The sequence below is a fragment of the Heloderma suspectum genome, chromosome 5, assembly GCF_057233095.1.
Source record: "Heloderma suspectum isolate Gila_16-S chromosome 5, 16-S_ref, whole genome shotgun sequence".
Lineage (NCBI taxonomy): Eukaryota > Metazoa > Chordata > Lepidosauria > Squamata > Helodermatidae > Heloderma > Heloderma suspectum.
The window spans coordinates 202,135,028-202,154,379 of NC_139462.1; the positions used below are offsets into that span (position 1 = coordinate 202,135,028).

The following is a 19,352-nucleotide window of genomic DNA, read 5'->3' on the forward strand; positions in this document are numbered from 1 at the left end:
CACTAGCGAATAAGCCCCATTGGACACAGTAGGATTTACCTCTGGGTAGACATACATAAGATTGTGTTTAAACCTCTTCATGCCAATAGCTAAGCCATGGGAGAGACATTTCAACCTTTCAGAATGGGGGAAAACTGCACAAAAGCCGAGAAACCACATAATTATTGGCGATTGATGGAAATGGGAAGGGGGTGTGACCTTCTGAGGAACCCCACAGGGCTGGATTGGGACCTCTGGAGGGCTGGATTTGGCCCCGAGGCCTGAGGTTTTACACCCCTTCATTACAACATCCCAGGCACCTTAAAATATGGGAATTATGAACCACAGTAATATCATCCTTTAAACAAAAATACATTTGATGTAAAAGGAAACATTTTTAGGTCTAAAAATGTTTAGATTTTTAAATTTAATTTTTAATTCTTTTTTTACAATTTTAAAATTAAATGTTTGGATTTTTTAAATTTTTAGATCTAAAAATGTTTAGCTTACTAAAAGCACCACTTTAAGCACCCCAGCTCAGTCAGCGTATACTGAAGAAATCTTCAAACTGAGTTTGGTATTTATAAATAAATATTGCAAACACAGTTTGACTATAGGAAGGGTCACAGCTTAATGGTAGACCAGGGGTGGGGGACCTCAGGCCCAGGAGCCAAATCCAGCCCTCCTGAGTTCCCAATCTGGCCCTCCAGGAGTCCCCTGTTGGCCATGCCCCCTCTCCCTAAACCCACCCCCTTTCCCTCAACCACCAATTGTTTGGTGGTTTCCGAAGGCTTAGTTACCGCAGTAAGAGTTGCTGGCAGTAAGCTACAATTTGCTGGTTTGTCTTTGTAGTTCTGGTCCCACCTGTTTTGCCTTTGGCCCAGCCCACCACTGGAAGGTAAGGGGCAGGTGGGCCCTCTCTAGCTCCCTTGCAATTTTAGCATCAGAGTTCAGATGGCACGCCTGGAAAAGACTTCTGTCTGCAATGTTGCAGTGCTATTGTACTAAGCTGGTTGGACCAATGATCTGATACAGTAACTATGGGTTAGACCCAGATGGAGGGAGCAATCCTATGGCTGCTAGTCAGCAGCTAGATGGCCATAGGATATCTGGTTTTCTGGGAACCAACCTTGAAGACCATGCTCCAAGGTTGGTTCCTGGAGAACTGACCTTCCCCCACTTCCACGCTGCCTCGCAGGCAGCACAGAAAAGCCCCATGCTGTGCGCTCGCAAGAGGAGCATGGAGTGGCCAAAGTGGGGCATTCCCGGGGATGTTCCGGGGTGGGGAGGGCAGAAATGCCTGTACGACACATCCAATGTGTCGTAGGGCAGCCTCCTCCCCTGCTCTGCCCTTCTGCGGCTAGACAGGCGCAATTGGCTGTCTAGCTGAAAATGCAGGGCAGGAGAAGTGCAGAGGGAACGATCCCCTCCGTGCTTCTCCTGCCCTGCATTGGATAGGTGGTCACCTCTGAGTTCAGAGGCGGCTGCCTATCGGCATAGGATTGTGCCCTAAGTTAGTTAAACTTAGTTCCACTGAAGTACATCAGAGTTAAGTCATGTCTTAACTTGTTCCATTAATTACAGTGGGACTTAAGTTCAACTGACTTACTCATACCTAGAGCAGACTCATTCATCCCATTGGTTTCAACGGGTCTTCTGCTCTAAGTCTAAGTCTGAATTCAACCCAGTATGTTTTGTTCCCAGATTGTTTTGCATGCAAGAATGTGCCACTCTTTTTCATGTGTGTGCGTGTGTGCACGTCCGCTCGCACATGTTTGGAGGCATCTATACACATCAGGATTCACATGTACTGCCTATGTGATTGTCAGCTTTGTCTGCCCTCTCATATATCTAAAACAATCAATTAACAAAATTATTTTAAAGATATATGCCCCCATTTAGCATCCTCTTCTCAATCAGGTACCATTTTGGCAAAGAGGGATTGTGTACACCAAGGGTGGGCAATTTCAGGAGGTACAGGGGCCAATTTGGCCAGCCAGTACCCCCGCTTGTGGGCCGCAGTCTCCCAAATAATGATTTTTAAAAAAAATAATAATGAAAAATATGGCATACAGAGCTCTATGGAGCACAGAAAAGTCAAACTTAGTTTGTTTGCAAGTTAAATTTGACCGTTTTAGGGCTTCATAGCAGATATGGAGTTATAAAATGGTAAAATCTAGTTTGTTTACCTTTTTGGTGCTCCATAATGTCCCAGATGCCATTTTATTCATACATTTTCCCCATTTTTGAGGGTGTGGGGAGCAGTGGGGGCCACACTGGTGGGTTGCAGGCTGCATGTTGCCCATCCTTGGTGCACACGGTGCTTCCAAAGCATCAACACCATTGAGAGGGTCAGTTGCCAGTTTGGAATGCTTGAGCATGTGTGGGGAGTGGGACACTGAATCCAAGCAACATGTATATTAGGTAAATGTTGAACTACATACCAGAGGTGCATATTGAATAAACAAACTACTTGAAAATGATTTGCGTGCAATGTTCTGGTTCTGGAAATGCAGAGGAGCAGCTGTCTGGAAGGAAAATGGAATACAGATTAAACTTTTCCATTGCTTACAAATGCTCATGCCATGATAAATCATGGTTAATGCTTGAAAACCGTAGTTTGCAAAATCAGTTCAAATAATGGTTTCAAAAGCTGGTTTATTTAGGGTATGAATTGACAAGAACGAGGAAATCATCACAAAAAAGGGACAAAAGAGGACAGTCATCTGCACAGCATTTGCACAGACTGATTACACACACATACACACACACACACACACACACATACACACAAATAATTATTATAATTTAAATAGAAATACAGTGCATCTCACCATATTATGAAAAGCTCCAACCAGGACACCTGTGTACCTACCTATTTAGGCTGCTGACCAGGTGCTAACTGCTGATGGACAACAGTTCTTATGGTCCATTATCTTTAAAATGGAATTGGACAGCTCAGCCCTTCAAACAGAGAACATCTTCAAATACAGGACTTCCACCTGCCAGCCCTTCAAACAAGGGACTATCCTCTCTAAAAGGATAGTCCCTAGCAGTGGTCCTGAAGCAGTTTTGTCCTCCTAGAAAATCCCACTGGCTTCTATGTTTTGCAAACATTTTTACACCCTTGCATAAAATTTCTAACAAATGGCTACTTTCTGTACATACCCTATCAACTAGTGATGGGCGTCTAAATTTTGTTGAGTGACGTAATGACTGTCTAAGAAACATCTCATCCTTAAGGGCGTGCATGCTGGAAAATGAATGGAAATTAATTTTAAATTGAATTATTAAGTGAAAAACTGACTTTCTCCCCCTCCCCTCTGCCCAAGCTTCATTTTTAGAAGCATATGCCTGGGATCCAAGGAACTACTTAGGTATGTCTAAAAGCCTCCATGTACCCAAAGGGTAACTTGAGCACACTCTGGGAGAGAGCGCAGGACAGGAAGGCCTGGCGTGCTCTGGTCCATGGGGTCACGAAGAGTCGGACACGACTGAACGACTGAACAACAACAAACCCAAAGGGAGGTTTGACTTTTCCCCTTTAAATAGCAGACTCCCTTCCCCATGCCAGCTCACAAAGTACTTTTGGAAATCCCCACAATTTCAAAAAGAATTTTGCTATGTTGCAAGCTATGTTTAAGAAACACAAACCATTGTGTCCTAGCCTAAACCTGAACTGGATGCACACCAGAAATCCACATTTTGCTTTCTTGGGAAGTGGCTGTATCTCTGTGGTAGATTGCCTGCTTATGTCCCAGGTTCAGACTATGGCATCTCCAGGTAGAACTAGCAAAGAATCCTGCCTGAAACCCTGGAGAGCCGCTGCCAGTCAGCGTCGACCATACTGGGCTAATGGACCAAGGGTCTGATTTGGTATAAGGCAGCTCCCTACATCCCTAATCCTAAGAGAAGAAGAACACTCCTCCAGGTTCTGCCATTATCTGAGATTAGGCAGGTGGTGACCAGAGAGGGCATTTTCGCTTGTAATGTCCCACGTCTACAATCTTTTCCCCAGAAATGCTTGACTGGCTCTACCTGTGATGTCCTTTCGCTTCCAGGCAAATACTTCTTTTATTGTCTTGATCTTCTAGCGTGTGAAACAGCTGGTTTTTTATCATCGGGCGATAACTACTGCATCTGTGGTGGTTTCTGACTGTGTTGTTGTTGTTGTTGTTTTTAATTGTATTTTCTTATTTCTTGATTGTACACTGTCCTTATGTGGAAGGGCAGCAAAAATCTTTTAAACAAACAAGCTACCAGGGAAGTATATTGCATGCTACATGCTTTAAAATGCTATTCCTGAGTAACGATAAGACATCCAATAAGCCATGATACAGAAGCTACTGAGTACTGTATGCTTTGGGTCTAGTTTAACATTACTATACGTTCTCATCTAATGATTCCACCTCTATTTTTGGAAGATGATACCCACTAGGAAACACAGTCTTCAGTTACCGTTTTTGAAACTTTATCATATTTTAACCACAAGAGGGCTCCCATATTTTATAGCTGAATCCAGCATGGGGAATACTGGGGGAAAACACCATAAATAAGAGCAAACCTTAAACTCAAGGCAATTGCCAGATAATACAATGTTCATGAAAATTTAACCAGTAATGTATTACACAAAGCACTTCAATATACTTAGCAGTAAGAAGTGAAGCAAGGCAAGAATTTGAATATTCTGGTTATGTAACTCTTTGGATATGGGATACATTTCTAAATGAATCCATAGGAAAATATATTTCTGTACAATCTTTCCAACAGATTTTTTTTTTTAATTGGAGCTTTGTGTTTCTTTGGATTATATACTTAAATAAATAACATAAATAAGGCTGGTGCTAAACTGAGCCAATATGAGAGGATGAACAATTTATCTAGGAAGCTTCTGGGACTGGAACCCAGAACCTAATGCCCTGTGAGCTGCTGCCCCATTAAATGAGCCACCAGGGCTACAGTTTGAAATATACATCGGGTCAGTAAAGGGTTCCCAGCTACTGGACTGGCTCTGCTTAGCCAGGCTGGCCACTGGCTCTTCTTAAAAGGAAGAGCTATAATTGGCTTCCTGTTTCAGGAGTCTGCCTGGGCAAAAATTGTCTTCTGGGCTCTAAACACCTGATTCCAAAGTAACTGCTGTATATGGCTCAGTCCTGGAACTCGTGTGTTTTTCCATTGGCTTTATTGGGTTGTATCCAATGGGTTGTATCCAATGTTAGCCTACCTCAAGCCCCATTCATTTCAATGGGTCTAAGCAGGACTAACATTGGATACAATCCATTGATTTCCAAATTACAAACCTCTAAGGGTGCAATCCTATCGAGATAGGTAGCCGCCACCGAACTCAGAGGTGTCCACCTATCCTAAGCACGGCAGGAGAAGCACGGAGGGGATCATGCCCTCTGCGCTTCCCCTGCCCTGCTTTTTTGGCTAGACAGCTGATTGCGGTTGTCTAGCCACAGGACCATGGAGCAGGAAAGGAAGCTGCTCTACAATACATTGGATGTGGTGTAGACGCAGCTACGCTCTCCCCACCCTGGAACGCCCCACAGCCACACCCCTTTTTGGCCCCTCCGCACTCCTCTTGCAAGTGCGGAGGACAGGGCTGTTCCTCACTGCCTCTGAGGCAGCATGGAAGGGGGGAAAGGTTGGTTTTCCAGGAACCAACCTTGGAGCGCGGGCTCCGAGGTCGGTTCCCGGAAAACAGGATATCCTATGGCTGTCTAGTTGCTGTCTAGTGGCCATAGGATTGCTCCCTAAATTTCCAAAAGAATGTTAGTTTGAGATCTGTGGAGAATACAGCTTGAAACTAGCAGCACAAAGGGTTTAGACACATTTATAAGCTATTTATTTTCATCAAAGAGGTATAATGTAGCCAGTACCTGCCACATTTCTCTGTATTCAGAGCAATACAACAGAACCCCTAAAATACAAAACAGCCACTGAAGTGTCGCACCCCCACGCTCATGGGCCTGTGCAGCTGCGCATTAAAATGTAATGGCAAAAAAAAGGGCATGGTGGAGTCTGTTAGGGAAGCCCACAGTAAATCGTGAGTGTATCGCAGCAGAAGCTAATTTGAAGCTGCAATGCTGCGCAGTTGCGATGGAGTGAAGGGTGAAAGCAGTGCCATGTAGATAGGGCCCAACTGTCATAGTAATGCAATACCTTTTCTTTAGGATTTCAAACTTCATTTGCCAAGATCGACCTGACTGACGCAAGTCCTGTTCAAGTCTAAAAGGAGGGAACAAAGAGAATTGGTATGTTTTGTAATCTTGGAATGGTTGAGTCTTATCTATGCAATAAATTCTTGCTTATGCAGCAAATGCTTGTACATATACCTCTGTACATGCAGCTTCGCTTCATGTTCAGATTTTTTAAGGTTCTTTATCTCATCAAGTAATGCTTTCTTCTCAGCTGCTGGATCCTTTTCAAGTGCAGATGTCATTACAAAAGAGATCTATGCATTAATGATCAACGTATGCAATATACATAAAAATATAACTACAACAGTTTGGCAGTGATGTAAATATTCACTCAATCAATCATTCAGTCAATGACTTATATCTCCCTTTTCTATACAGACCTATACTCAGACTACTTAGGAATGATAAAGTAACAAAAAATATTGTTTAAAAAAATCCAAAATCCCTATCACTGTAATACCTTTATTAGGCAAACTCAAAGGGCACAAAATATATGTGCAAGTTCTTGAGTTCTCCAGAATTCATCAGATGTTAAAGAAATAAAAAAGGGTGGCTGTGTGGGGTTGGCTGATGCCATTTGATTACAGTCTTAAGATGAAAAGTGAAAATAATATAATTGCAAACTAAAATACAGTAGAACAGCAGGATAAAATGCAGTTAAAGAGGCCCTATCTTTAAAATGCCATTATCCATGCAGGCTGGGGATGAATAATAGAATCATAGAATAATAGGGTTGGAAGGGGTCTATAAGACCGTCGAGTCCAGCCCCCTGCTCAATGCAGGAATCTAAGTCAAAGCATCCCTGATTCATCTTGAATGCCTCTAGTATGGGAGAGCCCACTACCTCTCTAGGTAATTGATTCCATTGGCGTATTGCTCTAACAGTCAGGAAGTTTTTCCTGATGTTCAGCTGGAATCTGGCTCCCTGTAACTTGAGCCCATTTTTCCGTGTCCTGCACTCTGGGATGATCAAGAAGAGATCCTGGCCTTCCTCCATGTGACAGCCTTTCAAGTACTTAAAGAGCACTATCATATCTCCCCTCAGTCTTCTCTTCTCAAGGCTAAACATGCCCAGTTCTTTCAGTCTCTCTTCATAGGGCTTTGTTTCCAGTCCCCTGATCATCTTTGTTGCCCTCCTCTGAACCCTCTCCAGCTTGTCTGCATCCTCCTTAAAGTGCGATGCCCGGAACTGGACACAGTACTCCAGATGAGGCCTAACCAGTGCTGTGTAGAGGGGAAATAGTACTTCCTGGGATTTGGAAGCTATATTTCCATTAATGCAACCCAAAATAGCATTTGCCTTTTTTGCAGCCACATCACATTGTTGGCTCATATTCAGCTTGTGATTGACAACAATTCCAAGATCCTTCTCGCTTGTAGTGTTCTTGAGCCACGTATTGCCCATCTTGTAACTGTGCATTTGGTTTCTTTTTCCTAGGTGCAGAACATGGCATTTATCCCTATTAAATGTCATTCTGTTGTTTTCTGCTCAGCGCTCCAGTCTATCCAGATCACTTTGAATTTTGTTTCTGTCTTTCAAGGTATTTGCTATCCCACCCAATTCTGTGTCATCTGCAGATTTGCTCAGTATTCCCTGCACCTCCTCCTCCAAGTCATTAATAAAAATGTGGAAGAGCACTGGGCCCAGAACTGAGCCCTGCGGTACCCCACTCGTTACCTCTCCCCAGTTTGAGAAGGTCCCATTGATAAGCACTCTTTGAGTCCGATTCTGTAACCAACTGTGGATCCACCTCATACTTGTTTCATCTAGCCGACTTTGAGCTACTTTGCTCATCAGGAGATCATGGGGCACTTTGTCGAAAGCTTTGCTGAAGTCGAGGTATATTATGTCCACAGCATTCCCACAGTCCACAGGGGAGGTTGTTGTTATTCAGTCGTTTAAGTCGTGTCCGACTCTTTGTCAGTCACAAGCCTTGTGCCCAGGTACTCCTCCCTTTCCCTCCTCCTTCTCTGTGCTCCAGTTTACTCAGGAAATCTTCAACTGACCATAATGTGCCATCACATCCAAATGGGGAAACTATAGTGATCAGGAAACCAAGATCAGAACAAGGCAGGTTCTTAAACCAACTTCAAACTGTGTTTGGCTACAGTTTCCCATGAAATATGGCTCATGAAGAAGATCTTTCAAAATGGACTAATGGCCAGCTATCAGCTGGTTTGTTCTTCCAAAGCTCTACGTTAAACTTCTGTGGCATTTCAGATTTCCTTTCCAGCTTTATCTTTCATCTATCTTCAGTATCAAGTCCTTACCTACTGTAAATCAATGTTTGTGGGGTGTATGATGTAATTCCATTACAAGTGAATTTTTGTATATATATTGTTTTATTGCTTTGTTGAAAACAATATATATTGTTTCCTTGATTTGCTATCTCTCTCGCTAGTGTTTCATTTTTTGTGGTTTGGAACACTTCTCTAGTGGCAGAACGGGCCTACTAGACATGGAAGGGCTCCAGCTTGCTGCTTGATTGATGCTGCAGACCTCCCAATTCTGACTAGATCCACTTGTGGTTATTGGCTGCCTCCTATTCTATCATGAGGAATACCTTGTTGGCATTTGGGGATTTGGGGTGTTTCCTAACTGTACAGTTTAGTAATTTTGACGTGGTGGTTCTACACAGCCCTTAATACAACACCATATTATCCAGCCATATGGATAATTGGCTTCATTGCCCTTCATTTTTCTTTATGTTTACTTAAAAGTAAGGGCACAGTCCTATGGGGATGGCTGTAAGCCTCTGAACTCAGAGGCTTATGGCCATCCAATGCAGAGCAAGAGGAGTGGGGGAGGTGATCTTTGTCTCCCACTCCTCCTGCTCTGCATTTTAGTTAGATGGCCATTTTCGCCCATCTAGCTGAGGCGTCAGGGAGAGGAAGAGAAGGAGGCTGGGGGGATACAGCTTTTGTGACCTCAGAGAGGCAGCTGGCACAGTTCTTCCCATGCTGGCTGTGAGGCAGAGGGGGAGGGAAGCTCAGACTCCTGGGCATCTGCGACCTCAGATCCAGGAATCGGAACTATCCTTTGGCCCCCACAGACTTTGTCCAGGGGCCACAGGATTGCTCGCTAAGCCCAGTTCAGCAAAAGTCCCTTGCAACATTAATTAGTAGTTTCCTCTTACAGTTCAGTCCCTTTCACTCCTTCTTATTCAGCATAACTGGGGAATGAGTGGTGAATGGACCCTAAATTAGTCAGCTTCTGTTCCTGGTGGGGTGGTCTTTAGTAATAGGTAACCTGCTAGTTTCCTTCCATGATTTATTTATTTAGTTTGGTCTTTTCTTTATTCTGTAGTGAAATAGCAGGAAATAATGTTGAAAATATTTGGCTACAACATCATCTCAACTCTCCATAAAAACAGAGTGACCAAAGGATGGCAATTCCAGAGAAAAGGGCTAGAGTGGAATCAACCACAATGCCTTGGCATACCTGTTCAGATGTTCCAAGGAGCATGGCAGTGGCAGTGAAAATCTCACTAAAGGTGTGCTCACTTTCTAGAGGAAATGCCCAGACATGTATTGCCCTACTTAGGGATGCTAGTGGGATGAGGTACGGATCACAACAGCTGTTTTGGGGACATCTCCCATGTCAAATAGTAGCTGAGGATACAGCCTTACGTTATCCTTCTGTTGTCAAATGTCATAAAAAAAGGTGGTAGTCACTTTTTTGCTATGTGATACTTCTTCACTAAGATTCTGTTAGCTTAGAATAATAACAGTAGCATATCACTAAGGGCCAAACTATGCATCCTGCTAATCTCGTAGGTGTAGCTGAGCCTATTTTTCTTTACTCCAGTGTAACTGTGCAGGGTCCCAATTCAGATTCTTCCATGTGCTCTTGGAAGAAATGATTAAACCTTCCTCCCACTCATTTTCCCCTCTGAAATTCTTTCCCCATGGAGGACGACGTTAAAAGATCTCTCCATTGACTCTAATGGAGACTCTTTTCTTTTTTTTAACCCCTCCCCATGAGGGGGCTGAATTTTGGGGGAAAAACATAGAGGGGGAGAAGTTTTCATCCTTCCCTCGTGGAACATGCTGGTCCAAATCTGAACTGGGACCACATGCAGTTACACTGGAGTAAAGAAAAATGTCAGGCTCAGCTATACCTGCGCGATAAGCAGAATGTGTAGTCTGGCCCTAAGACATACTTGTCCCCATTCTCCTTTTTGTTTGATGGAGGCTTCCTTGGCGGCAGCTTCCTTGGCGGCGGCTTCCCTTGCTGCATTCCCTTTCAGTCCTTTTGCTCTCTTCCCTGGTTTTGGTTCATGGTCTGATGGCACCTGTAAAAAACCCAACAACAGTAACAGTCAGTGAATTCTGGACACTATAGTTCAATATTTTCAGGAAACATCTCTTGACATATGAACCTGTCTGAGAGAACCTGTCCACTTCCAAGGCCTTACTCTGAATTCCCCTGTCAACAGAAGCATGCAGGTGGGCACAAGAGACAGGGACCTGGTTTGTACAATCAGAACAAACCAACATGACTTATTTAAGCCACGATGGGTTGTTTTAATCCCTGGCATGTGCCAGCATGTGCTGGGTGCCATTTCCCTAATTACTAGCCTGGGTGTGGCTTGTTGTTAAGAACATAAGAAGAGCCCTGCTGGATCAGACCAAGGGTCCATCTAGTCCAGCATTCTGTTCACACAGTGGCCAACCAGCTGTCGACCAGTTCTCTGAACCAGGGTGGCATCGCTTGTTCGAGGAGCCCTCAAATGACCCATGGCCTGTTGTTGGGACTTTTCCATAGTGGCATTCAGAATCTGGAATGCCCAGGTAGCCACGATGTCTCTGTTCCAGTGGGCTTTTTTAGATGCTGTTTTATTTTTCTGGATGGGAATTTTTGGGCTGTTCTTAATTTTGATTATTTTATTTTGATGCATTGCTTTAATTGTATTTTTAAAATTGCGTTACTGTTAATTGTCTTAAATATTGGTGATAAAAGAGGCATAGTATAAATGTTGCTTAGAAAGAAATAAAATTAATAATTAACAGCATAAGACAAATTACGACTGGAATTGGCAAGTAAGTATGGTCAGTGTATGTTCCTCCTACAGAGAAATTAACAGCTTCAGGGAGAGTACTTTAAATTGGGAAAATGATGAAGGGAAAAGGGTGGCATCCCATTCCCACAGTGCTACGGTCCTGATCTGAATCGCACACATATTCCTGATGATGAATCTCTTGCATGATTTCTACTTTGGCTCTCAGTTTTCGGATGTCCTCACGGCTGTGCCAAAGGAGGCGATGGAAGTGCATAAACTTGAGGCTCATTCACCTAATGTGAAACCATCATTTCCTTCCCCAACTTAGTGTCCTCCAGATTTGTTGGATGGCAGCTCTCAAGATTCCTGACCATTGGCCATGCTGGCTGGGTCTGATGAGAGTTGAGGTCTGCAACATCTGGAGGGTACCAGCTTGGGAAAGGCTGGTTTAGGTGTTACATCCAAACTGCCATGATATAATTAATAGAGCAATCCTATGGCTCCTGGACAGTGTCTAGGATTTTTCGGATTCCTGGATCTGATGCTGGAGACAGCACTCTGACCTTGGACCCAGGTGTCTGAGCTCACTGCCCCCTTCCCCTCACAGCCAGCATGGAGAAAACCATGCTGGCTGCCTCTATAAGCTCTCAAACCCGAGCTCAGAGAGGAGGAAAAAGGGGCATGCTGGTTGGTGGGGAGGGGAGGGGACAGCTTACACTGTATAAGCTGTATAAGCCCTCCCCAGCCTCCTTCCCTCTCCCTCCCTTACGCCTCAGCTAGATGGGGGAAAATGCCCGTCTAGCTAAATTGTACAGTGTGAGGCGCAGCACACCTCCCACCCTGCTTTGGATACTCAGATGCTTCCGAGTTAGGAGGGTGGATCCAATAGGATTGTGCCCCATATGGTGATCTGGGAGAGGAAAAGGGGAAATAGCCACTTCAGCAAGTAAATTATCATCATCATAATCTGCCTCTCCCATGGGGTCTCTTTGTTTAAATATTTCAGGAGTGGCATGGGATATTACCAGGTGGGGGCAACATCCAAATAGAGTTAGAATATAGACCTCAATAAATCACAGGCTTACTACAATATGTCAATAACTCATCTAGTACATACAACCCAAGTGCCTATTCTAAAAACACACATCTTTTTCCTTGGAGGTCTCAGAGAGGGATAATCCATAGTTTGCCTCAACTTTTAAAGCCACGCCTCCATTTTTAGCAATGTCTGTAGAAAAATACTAGGTGTATTTTAAGTTGTCATCTTCCAAAACAGGACAGAACATAGCACAACACACACAGTACCTTATTCCATAATATTCATACTTCTTAACATACGAGCATATGAGCAAAGCACATTTTTTAATGTCACAACACATCTAGCATGCATCTGGACATTGCCTGAAAGTTTTAAAAGCACACACTCATTTTTTAAAAAAAATTATGGACATCACAGCTTGAGATTTTCCAGAAAATATAGACTTGAACTGCATAAGGTAGATGAGCTATAATTTGTAATATGGTTCTGATTTGTCAAGACTGATAAACTAGCCTTTTCTGGATGGTGGGTATTGCTTGAGGTTAAAACAAATGTTGTAGTTTGTGGTTATAAACATCTGAGCAACTGTCAGGCAACTTGAGCACTAATCTTAAGATGAATGAAATTTTCTATTCTAATTTGAACCTTACAGGTGTTTTTTTCATACATATGAGCAATTTTAGTGGAAAGGCAGGAATGGATTATTTATTTATTTATTTATTTATTTATTTATTTGTTCAGTAGTCAGTGCAAAATAAGATTTTCATCAGAGCTTACTGTGTTCTCAGTGAAACTCAGGAATCATATACACACACACACACACACACACATATATATGTAAAAAACACTTTTTCTTGTGCAAATACAGCTCAGATATATACAAATATAAGGTTTAGGAAACCTTTTGAAATGGCTGCAGGTGCCCTCCAGTGTGTCAAACCACAATTCGAGCTACTTCACCAAATCAGTGTTAAAAGATAAATATTGAACAAGGTGCATATGTGTTCAGCAGTAATTGTATTCTATTTTCTCTCATGCTGCTTTATGAACTTCATTGTACGCTTTCCTCTGCTCCTCTGAATCCTAGCCAAAAATACCCAGATAGTTCTGTTTACTGACTTATTCAAAGAAAGGGCGAACGTATGTTGGACATACTCAGTCTGTTGGGGTGGATGTGGGATGGGGGCAGGGAAGCAGCAGAGGCTCTCTGAGGCATTGTTCACTTAGATGTGGTTGCACTGTGCAGGGCCGATTTCAAGGGTAGGCATGCTCAGGCGCTGGGCAAGGGCCCACACTCCAGCAGGGGCCCACTAAAAAGAGTCTCCTAGAGTTGCTCCTCCTCTTTACCATTGCAACCTGTTTGCTCACCTGACCCTCACTCTGGCCCAGACAATGGTGGTAGTGAGGAGGACCAGGAGATGTCACTGCATCCTTGCTCAGTGGCTCTCTGCTTGTCAAGCAAGCAAGTGGTAGCAGTGATAAGAAAGAGGAGGGTGAGCAGCAATAGCAGGTTCTGGGTGGTTTGTTAACCATGCCAACAACCTACCCTTGCCAAGTTTGGATAACACAACAACCTATGAGCAGGGGTTGGGTTATGGAACAAGCAACCATGGGCACCCAGCACATGCCACAAACCATGGTGGTTTATTTAAGCCACTGTGGCTGAAAATGATCATGCAAACCCTCCCAGTGACTAGCAGTAACCAGGTATACATGATCACATGTCATGTGCCGGTGTGTGCTGGGTAGCTTCTGAATATTCAAGCCGTGAGCGTGGCTTGTTTTGTTTGAACCCAGAGAGGGTGGGTTGTTGCCATGATTAACAAACCACCCTGAACATAGCATTGTTTTAGCACTGTGTTTGGTTTGTTAACCATGCCAACAACCCACCCTTGCTGGGTTTGGATGACATGACAAGCTGCGGTTGCAGCTTCAATATTCAAAATGGCTGCCCATGCCACAGCGCATCATGGCTTAAATATGCCAGGTCGGGCTGCTGGAGTGTGTGAACCGGCCCAGTGTAACTCAGGAAGTTTCTGCTTGAACATCCTTGCTCAGCTATAAATTTGCCAGGTAGCCTTAGCAAGGCATTATTCCCTCAGTTTCTGCGCATGCTGCCTTGTGCTCTTTCATTTTTCTTGTAATTTTGTACTGATAAAAGGCTGCAGTCTTTTATCAAAGACTGCAGCCTTTGATAAAAGGCAGTACATGTACTTGGGAATGAGCCCCAGAGGACTTACTTACAAGTGAACAAGCATAGGATTGGGCTGAACAATGAAATTAATAAAATGTTAACTGGGGGTAAATGGCCATTTATGTCTTTGAAATTCACATTTCTAATGTGGATGGAGGACATGTACTTCAGACAGCCAAAAAAATGAACACTGGGCTATGCTTCAGTATTAAAAATATGAAATACACATTTCAATTTTAAATTCATATGTTGCATGCAGAGAAACCAATCATCATGTTTCTAGCTCTCTGCTATCTTCTGTTTTTTCTATAGGTTGGTCTAAAACATATTACTATATGTTTTAGGATTTTTCAAAATTCAATATGAACTCTTTGCCCCTGGTCCAGGGAAAGTTACTCATCCTTAGGTCCCTTTGAAATCAAGACAGTGTTAACCATGACCTACTTAAAACCCATTAAATCCATGGGAAATAAGCTTAAGCAGCTTTTACTGGATTGGGATCTATAGCTTTTTCAGTTGATACTGCAGGATAATTTATTAGGGAACAGCATTTTAAGGGATTCATGACACAAATGGATTACTGGATTTTCCCCTTAAGTGTAGCAAACACAGAAATCTTGATAACACATTGCATTTTTTTTTAATCTCAGAACAAACTAGAGATATTTCGAAAATATTTACACATTATAATTAACTGATCACATTTCTGTCCTTTCTCGTGGAACAGTTTTTAGGTTCAGCTAATCTCAACATGTGTGGCTTTCCCACTGAATGTCACACTTTTCCAAATATAGGCTTGATTAATAAAGGAAGTCAAATACCTCTTACAGGCAATACACCATCAAAGAACCAGGAGGGTTATATGTGAACTTAGACATTAACTTTTGAGCACTTGCTTGTTTGTGTGCCATTATGTTTTAGGAAGATGTAGGATAACAGTAACATTTAGTCAAACAGTGTTTTATCAGCTCTAAATTCAGGCTATCTTTAGAAAGGAATGCAAAAGCAGTCATTTATTATTAAAAAGGCAACCAACTCATCCACATATTGAATAGAGCACCATGGAAAACATTATGAAATAGGGGGCACCAGGTCTGGCATGGGCGGGCAGGTGTCAAGGGCCCAGAAGCTCAGAAGGGCCCAGGCCTGCCACAGCTGCCATCCTCCTCCTCCTTGTTCACCCATTTGGCCAGCCATGCTGGCAAAAGGAAGCACTGTGACCATTTTAAAATATATATATTTAAATGGACATTTTCAGTAGCAGCGATCTGAACCAATCAGATGCTGTCTTGGTGGGAGGGCTCAGCCAATGAGGGCACAGGAGTAGCTTAATGACTTCCAGGTCCCCCCTAAAGGCAGAGTCTGATTGGTTACTCAAAATGTAAGGAAAAAGGACCCTTTTAAAACTGTGTGCAGGGTCAGGTTCGGGTGCCATGGCCCTTTGCCAGCAGCGCTGGCCATGTAAGGAGGAGGAGGAATATGAGGTGCCACCACTATCCCCACAGCAGTTAAAAAAAGGAGGGAGGAACAGAGGGAGGGAAGAACAGAAGCAGGCTTTGGGGGCTAGGTGGCTAGCAGGCAGGCTGGTGACTTTGGTGACTGGTACGAGCGAGCGAGTGGGTGGGTCGGTGGGTGAGGACGAGTGAGCAAGCAGGTGGCTGGGTGGGAGGGGTGGGTGAGCAGGGGGGTTTGGTGGGCAGGCGGGCGGGAGATGCAACAGAAGCAGTAGCCCACTGGTAGCACTGTGCTGAGGGCCCACCGGAATTTGGTGCACAAATTCCAGGGGGGCACAACAGACAAGGTTTTGAGTAGTGTGACGTTCTGAAAATTTTTTTTTTACTAGACGCATTGAAAGTAATATGTCTTGTGTATAAACTAGCTTTCAGAAGCATCACTAGGGTGGAATCCAATGGGGTGCTTATGCCTCCGTTGATTCCCATTATGCCCAACCAATTCCTGTCCACAGGCGGGACTTGTTGCTTGCAGAAGGAAGTTTTAGCGCTTCTGGTTATAGCAACCAGAAATGAGTGAAAATGCTCATTTCTCAAATGGGACAGGTCGGGAGGCCTTGCATAACGGAGCTCCGCCTTCCTGCCCCAAATGAGAAACAAGTGTTTCTGCTCATGTCAAGGCTTCCTCTGGGAAGTGCTAAATCACTGTTGTGCAAACGCAAGCTATTAGCTAAATAGAACCTCCATGTTCTTAGGAAGACCTTTGAATACCAGACACTGGGGGTAAACGAAGGTGGGCTGTTGCCTTCATGTCCTATCTGTGTGCTTTCTGGAAGTTTCTGGCTGGACATTGTTGGAAACAGGACACTGGATTAAAAAGATCCGTTGATCTGATCTCGCAAGGCCCTACTCATGATCTTAACATATTACACTGGTTGCAAAAGTCACATAAGGATGTCTTCGGACAACCTATGCGAGTCGTTCATAAGCCCCATTAAAGATGAATAAAACAACAACAACAACAACAATAACAACAACAACAAAGTGAGCTTAACTCAAAAGCAAAAAATACAGCAAATACAAGGGAAGGTGCCTCCTATCATGTCAGGCAATAGAACGACACATACAGCAAACAGATTAAATCACCTTTGGTATAGCATGAGCTGTGGCTTCTGTTAATTTTGCTACAGTGTCTTGTGCTTCTTTTACTTCCTTAAAATAAAGACAGAGGAAAGGGAAATTCAATATGCTTACAAGAACAAATTCTTAATAAAAGTTCTAACACTGGTGGAAGAGAGACATTAACTTTTCTTGATTGACAGCACAATCCTATGCATGTCTACTTGGAAGTAAGTTCCATTATGTATAATAGGACTTACTCCCAGGTAAGTATGATTCAAACTGCAGGCTCAGTTTGTGCCAGGCCTAATTAGGATTCAGACTCAAAACCACTGTCAGTGCCAGCATTTCGTCTTGAAACATGTGAAATAATCATGAGGTCAAGAGTGCCTTTGAGCACGAGCAAGGTTTCTTTCTCTGTACATATCTAAGATTAAGGGCCAAAGTTTTCACAACAGAGGGTGTGTTGCTCAGTTAGGCTTGAATCTGGCACCCCTCTTTTTCAGAAATTATGCATTGATTTTCTCCTGTTATTTTTACAATTCTAGCAAATTTGTTAAATCAACAACATAAATCCTGTAGAAAGAAATTCATGTTGTCCTTAAACAATGATTAGTTTAACATGAAGCACTCTGTATTTTAAAGGTCTCCTGTTTCTCATGAATCGGCATTGCTGAATTAAGGGGTTACTATGAAGTTCTTTTAAATGTATTAGCTGAAAGAATCATTGATATAAACATGGTTTTATCAGACTGAAGGGAAATTAGAAAGGGAAATCAAAATCAAGTGTTGATATTTTAGCATTCTGCATAACATAACAGCAGAAACTCTGGGCATGCTGATGGAAATCATAGCCCAAGAATCTATGGGACATCCTGTACATTACTATACATTGCTCCATATGGTAGCTATTATTTATTAGGTAGCCTTGGACACTTCACTTCTTGCTTATTCCCTACATGTACAGTGATAAGCTGCACATAGATGCATATAGCTGCAGCAGCTGTGGACACACACTTCCTCTGTTTTGGAGGGACATATAATTCCCAAACAGAACTGAGGAACTTTGTCTCCAGAAGAGGCTGGCTGTGCAGTGTACTGATTTGTAGGGCCTTGTGACAATCACAGAGACACTTCCGACACCCACACCCACCCAGGCTGTGTAGAGTGCTTATGGCTGGCCCTTGTGGCAATCATGAAGCTGCTCCCCGTCCCATCCAGAACAATGTTTTGACTGAAAAACAAAATGACAACAGATTGGTCTTTTATAAAAAGGTGCCAAATATACACTAAACCACTCCTCTTATTTTGTAACAGCTTCTAAATATCCAACTCTGTTTTTCTACTCTCTTTGAGGTCAAAGACTGACCACCATGGTTTGACCTTCTGTGTAAGAGCTCATGACACATAGTGCTGAGACTAACAAAACTAAATAAGTAGAGCAGCTATAACTTGGCACAAAGTGTGACAAGCTGCAAAAACAACGTGAATATTTAAATAGCTGAAGTCATATTGACTTGCTATTCACATTTTCTTCTTTTTATGAAAAGCATCATTCTTTTTAGCACATTTAAAAAAGCAAGTCAAGCTGTGCATCTTCTTTTTTAGTGTAACAAACCCCACCCAATTTACTGTAACAAAAACATACTGGCAATGGCCAATGTAAAACCATATTACCAAAAAGACTGGGAATCCAATGATATAATGAAGGACCAGCTGTCTGGGAAGTTCTTGAATCCTTTAAAAGGGGGTTAAAAAGCAATACTGGAGCCTCTAGGAATGAGAAGCCCCTTTGACATGATGGTGGATTGGGCCCATAGTTTTCATGAAATCAGTGCCAAACCCTCAAATATTTAATATATGGCCCCTTTATGAACCAGCAGAAAATCCTCATTAAAAAAAGCTCATAGGGATGAAGCTGGCTTTTTAAAATTTATACAACAGAGCACCGTATGTAAGTTATTAACACACAGTAAACAGCGGACGGAACTTCTGTTCTCCCTGGTACCCCAAAATGCATGTTTAAAATTCATCCTCCAGCTGAATGGGTTCTATTTTCACACTCATTTTCAAGAGGCTCAGGAAAGATATAAGATGTACTTGAATGCATATTTCCCATGAGTATTGAGCTATTAGAGTAAGACTCAGTATATACATTTATGACTGATATAACTCTCCATTTCACATTTGAATAGTAGCTCCAGCCCCTCGCTCCTGTTTTCTAGAGGAAGCGGGTGGGCGGGAATTCAGAGCATCTTGCAACGTGATTGTCTGGCTTGTTGATTTGGATACTGGAATGAAATGCGGTGTGCCCAAGTGGAACAGAATTCCAGCTTTCAAGTTCAAGTCCCAGCATGACCCTTG

General features: G+C 42.9%; 1 protein-coding gene across 7 annotated transcripts in view; it reads right to left on the bottom strand.

Moving 5' to 3' along the window:
• Positions 1–19,352, bottom strand: part of C5H10orf67 (chromosome 5 C10orf67 homolog) — an 84,681-nt gene that overhangs the window by 16,350 nt on the left and 48,979 nt on the right. For 6 of the 7 annotated variants that reach the window (XR_014792424.1, XR_014792422.1, XR_014792421.1 and 3 more), the window contains 6 exons: positions 17,016–17,081; positions 10,346–10,477; positions 6,318–6,403; positions 6,145–6,210; positions 3,148–3,232; positions 2,424–2,507 (listed from right to left, as the gene is read on the bottom strand). Coding sequence is in view for 1 of the 7 variants with exons in the window: in XM_084859054.1 (XP_084715180.1) it covers positions 2,424–2,507; positions 3,148–3,232; positions 6,145–6,210; positions 6,318–6,403; positions 10,346–10,477; positions 17,016–17,081 (519 nt within the window). In the remaining 6 variants the exon portion in view is untranslated. The remainder of the gene's footprint in view (positions 1–2,423; positions 2,508–3,147; positions 3,233–6,144; positions 6,211–6,317; positions 6,404–10,345; positions 10,478–17,015; positions 17,082–19,352) is intronic. The other variant, XR_014792423.1, reaches the window with a different exon arrangement.